The sequence below is a fragment of the Megalobrama amblycephala genome, linkage group LG3 (assembly GCF_018812025.1).
Source record: "Megalobrama amblycephala isolate DHTTF-2021 linkage group LG3, ASM1881202v1, whole genome shotgun sequence".
NCBI classification, from domain to species: domain Eukaryota; kingdom Metazoa; phylum Chordata; class Actinopteri; order Cypriniformes; family Xenocyprididae; genus Megalobrama; species Megalobrama amblycephala.
In genome coordinates, this window is record NC_063046.1 from 47,478,443 (window position 1) to 47,481,825 (window position 3,383).

Below are 3,383 nucleotides of genomic sequence, written 5' to 3' on the forward strand. Positions count from 1 at the left end.
AAAAGTAGTAATCCATACTACTCCAGGGGGTTAATAAAGGCCTTATGAAGTGAATCAATGCATTTTTGTAAGAAAAATATACATTCAAAACTTTATAAATTCAAATAACTAGCTTCCGGCGGACGACTGTACAATGTAATGATGAACGCGGAGGTGCAGAGGATAGAGCAAAACAAATCAACAGTCACAGATTATATGTCTAAAACGATCATTTTTAAAGTGAAATATCGGAGGATTTTGATATAAGAGGAGCTTAAATTTGTTGCACAGTCCTATTTGTTTGAACCGTGAGAGGCGTCTAAGCTACAATACTCCTACATCATACATCGCGTCAGAGGATTACTCATTTGGCGTAAGTCGACTTGAGCATTCTGTGTACGGTCGTCCGCCGAAAACTAGTTATTTAAATTTATAAAGTTTTAAATATGTTTATTTTTCTTTCAAAAATGCATCGCTTCGCTTCATAAGGCCTTTATTAACCCACTGGAGTCGTATTGATTTTTTTTTTTTTTTTTTAATGGATGCATGCATGATTTTTTACTTCAAAAAACAGCCCCCCATTCACAACCATTATAAACCCTGGAGGACTAAGGATATTTTTTAACTAACGTTATATCTCCGATTGTGTTCGACTGAAAGAAGATAGTCATATACACCTAGGATGGCTTGAGGGTGATTAAATCAAGGGATAACTTTCATTTTGAGGTGAACTATCCCTTGAAGAGACTTGTTTTTATCCCGCAATTCTCACTTTTTTTTCCTCAGAATTGCAATTGCGAGTTATAATGGCCGAATTGGGAGATATAAACTCGCAATTGCGAGAAAAAAGTCGTAATTATATAATGAAGTATGTTTTGGGTTCTAATGTTATATATCTAAAATGTTATAGGTTTAAATATTATTTCATGTTGTAATTATATACATTATGACCCCCATGAACTGCATCTGCCACCACAATGTGCGGCAATGACGTAACTGTGACGTCTACTTCCAAGTGTTCTATATATCAGATTATTGGCCTCAAACTGATTTTATTTCTTGTTTGGCATGTTCAACCCCAATGTGGCAGATGAATGAAAAATACTATACCATACATAATAAAAATACCATATTGTGACACCATAAGAACTTTGCTGACAAATTTAATTGCTTTGAAACGCTTACATTGCACCCAAGGATAGTATGTTATACAACAGATTTAGTATTTTAAAAAAATATCAGTGCATAATCTGTAACCAGCAGTTTTAAAACCTAAGTTAAATGAAAAAGTTTCAAAAGAAGGTGATGAGACCAAAGCATTTAGTGGCTGAAGCAAACATGGACACTGTGCAGCCGAGATAGGTGGAAGGACAGTGTTTCTGAGGACTTTAGTGTTGTGGGCAGCACCTCAGATTTGGCACTTCGCCTGTGGAAAGCGGATACCATCAGTAGCCAAATTATGGATTTATGTCCCTGTCAACCCACACACACATACACAACACACACACACACACACACACACACACACATCTCCCGTGGCTGTGTGCAGGAAAAAGCCATTAAAAATGACACCTCTGCTGGGCACAAGATTAATAGCCAAACACTCTCGGAAAGACACTCTCAAGCAGTTTTGCCCATGTAAAGGACACCAAGGACTATGGGGAAGAGAAATGTAAAATTAGGGAGGGGAGTACTTATGGGAGCTTCCTTGCCTACATAACAGGCACGAGCACCGTCTAATGGGATTTATGGAGTAATTCATATAAACAGACAGGAGAGGGCGGTAATGTTGTACATTGACACAGAGCAAGCTTCACTTAAGACAAGTTAACAGTCACAGTACAGTGCATTAACTTGGTTTGACTTCAGGTCAGCTAGGTTCAATTTAATGGATGCTATTCGACAAAAGCCTATAAATTGATGTACGTACTCATGAAATGTTTTGGCCAGAGAGTAAAAACACTAGAGTCACCATGTGGAAACAAAGTAGTAGTATGAGTATGCAATCCTCATGTTTAGTTTTTGAAAACACTGACTATGTTGTCCGATTTGATCTCTTTACATAAAGCTGTGTCTCAATCAGTTCAGGTCACACCACCAATCTGGCAACCGCACACTATCACCGGCCAGGTCTGTGCTGCCAGCCACAGATCAGTAACCATGGCAACTAACCCTTGGCAATGCTAGTGAACAAAATCAAGATCGTATACTGGAACTGCCAAAATCCTCTTGGCTCAGCTAGCCAGCAGTGCGTTTGTGAACGTATGTGTGTGTGTGAGTTGAGTGAGTGTGTTCAAGTGACACATAGACTGCTTTAGTGTGGAGCGACACAGATTAACTGTGTCTCTGTTCACTAAGGACGTCCTGGGCGGTTAAAGAAGGGCTCGGTTTCAGAAGGGGTCACTGATGGGTTCTCTTCTCCTGACTGGATTTCTGACCCTTTGTTACGCTGGAGCAGGATCAGAACTGCTATGATAATCCAAAAGAAGAAATTCACCCATACTGCTGTCTGAGAGAGAGAAAAATAAAAGTGTCTTAAAAATGATGTTGAACATGAAGAAAAAGAAAAAAAATACAGAGAAATTTGTAGGGCATTAGTGCAAATAGAGACAGACAATTTGTTTTTGTTTTTTTTACTTAAAATTAAAATAATCAATTAAAAATATATATAAATGTGTGTGTGTGCATGAAGTCATTTGCACAATATAATTGTCTAAAACATTGTCTACAAATTTTGTCTATTATATATATATGTGTGTGTGTGTGTGTGTGTGTGTGTGTGTGTGTGTGTGTGTGTGTGTGTGTGTGTGTGTGTGTGTGTGTGTGTGTGTGTGTGTGTGTGTGTGTGTGTGCTGTCAAGTGATTAATCACATCCAAAATAAAAGTTTGTTTACATAATATATGTCTGTGTACTGTGAATATTTATTATGGATATATAAATACACACATATACATGTATATATTTAAGAAATATTTACATGTATACATGTGTGTGTATGTGTGTATATGTATATATAAAATTTATATTATATATAAATATAATGTATTTTTGTTAAATATATACATGCATTTGCACAATATAATAGTCTAAAACACTGTCTACGAATGTATACATTTTATACATGTATGAAGTCATTTACACATAAATATAGTATAATTGTATACATGTATGTATTATGGATTTTTTCCAATTTTACCATCAGGAAAGGTTTCTCCAACACTCTCAGATAAATGAGAGATTTGAAGCCAGAATGTCAATAAGGGATCAAGGGAGTTTGTAGCTACCTCTGCACTGTGCAGTCTGGAGTAGAACTGGCTCCCACTTATAGGGCTCAACCAAGACTCATTTTGAGCTTCTTCACACCTGCAAATGCACAAAAACATGTATACAGTATATACACCCA

At 36.8% G+C, this 3,383-nt stretch overlaps 1 protein-coding gene across 1 annotated transcript in view; it reads right to left on the minus strand.

The window, feature by feature from the left end:
* Positions 1 to 1,126: 1,126 nt before the first annotated feature.
* The window catches only part of tmem179ba (transmembrane protein 179Ba), a 5,622-nt gene continuing 3,365 nt past the window's right edge, over positions 1,127 to 3,383 (minus strand). The window contains exons 4-5 of the mRNA XM_048185780.1: positions 3,265 to 3,343; positions 1,127 to 2,488 (exon numbers count right to left, since the gene is read on the minus strand). Coding sequence (XP_048041737.1) covers positions 2,333 to 2,488; positions 3,265 to 3,343 — 235 coding nt within the window. The 3' untranslated portion in view covers positions 1,127 to 2,332. The remainder of the gene's footprint in view (positions 2,489 to 3,264; positions 3,344 to 3,383) is intronic.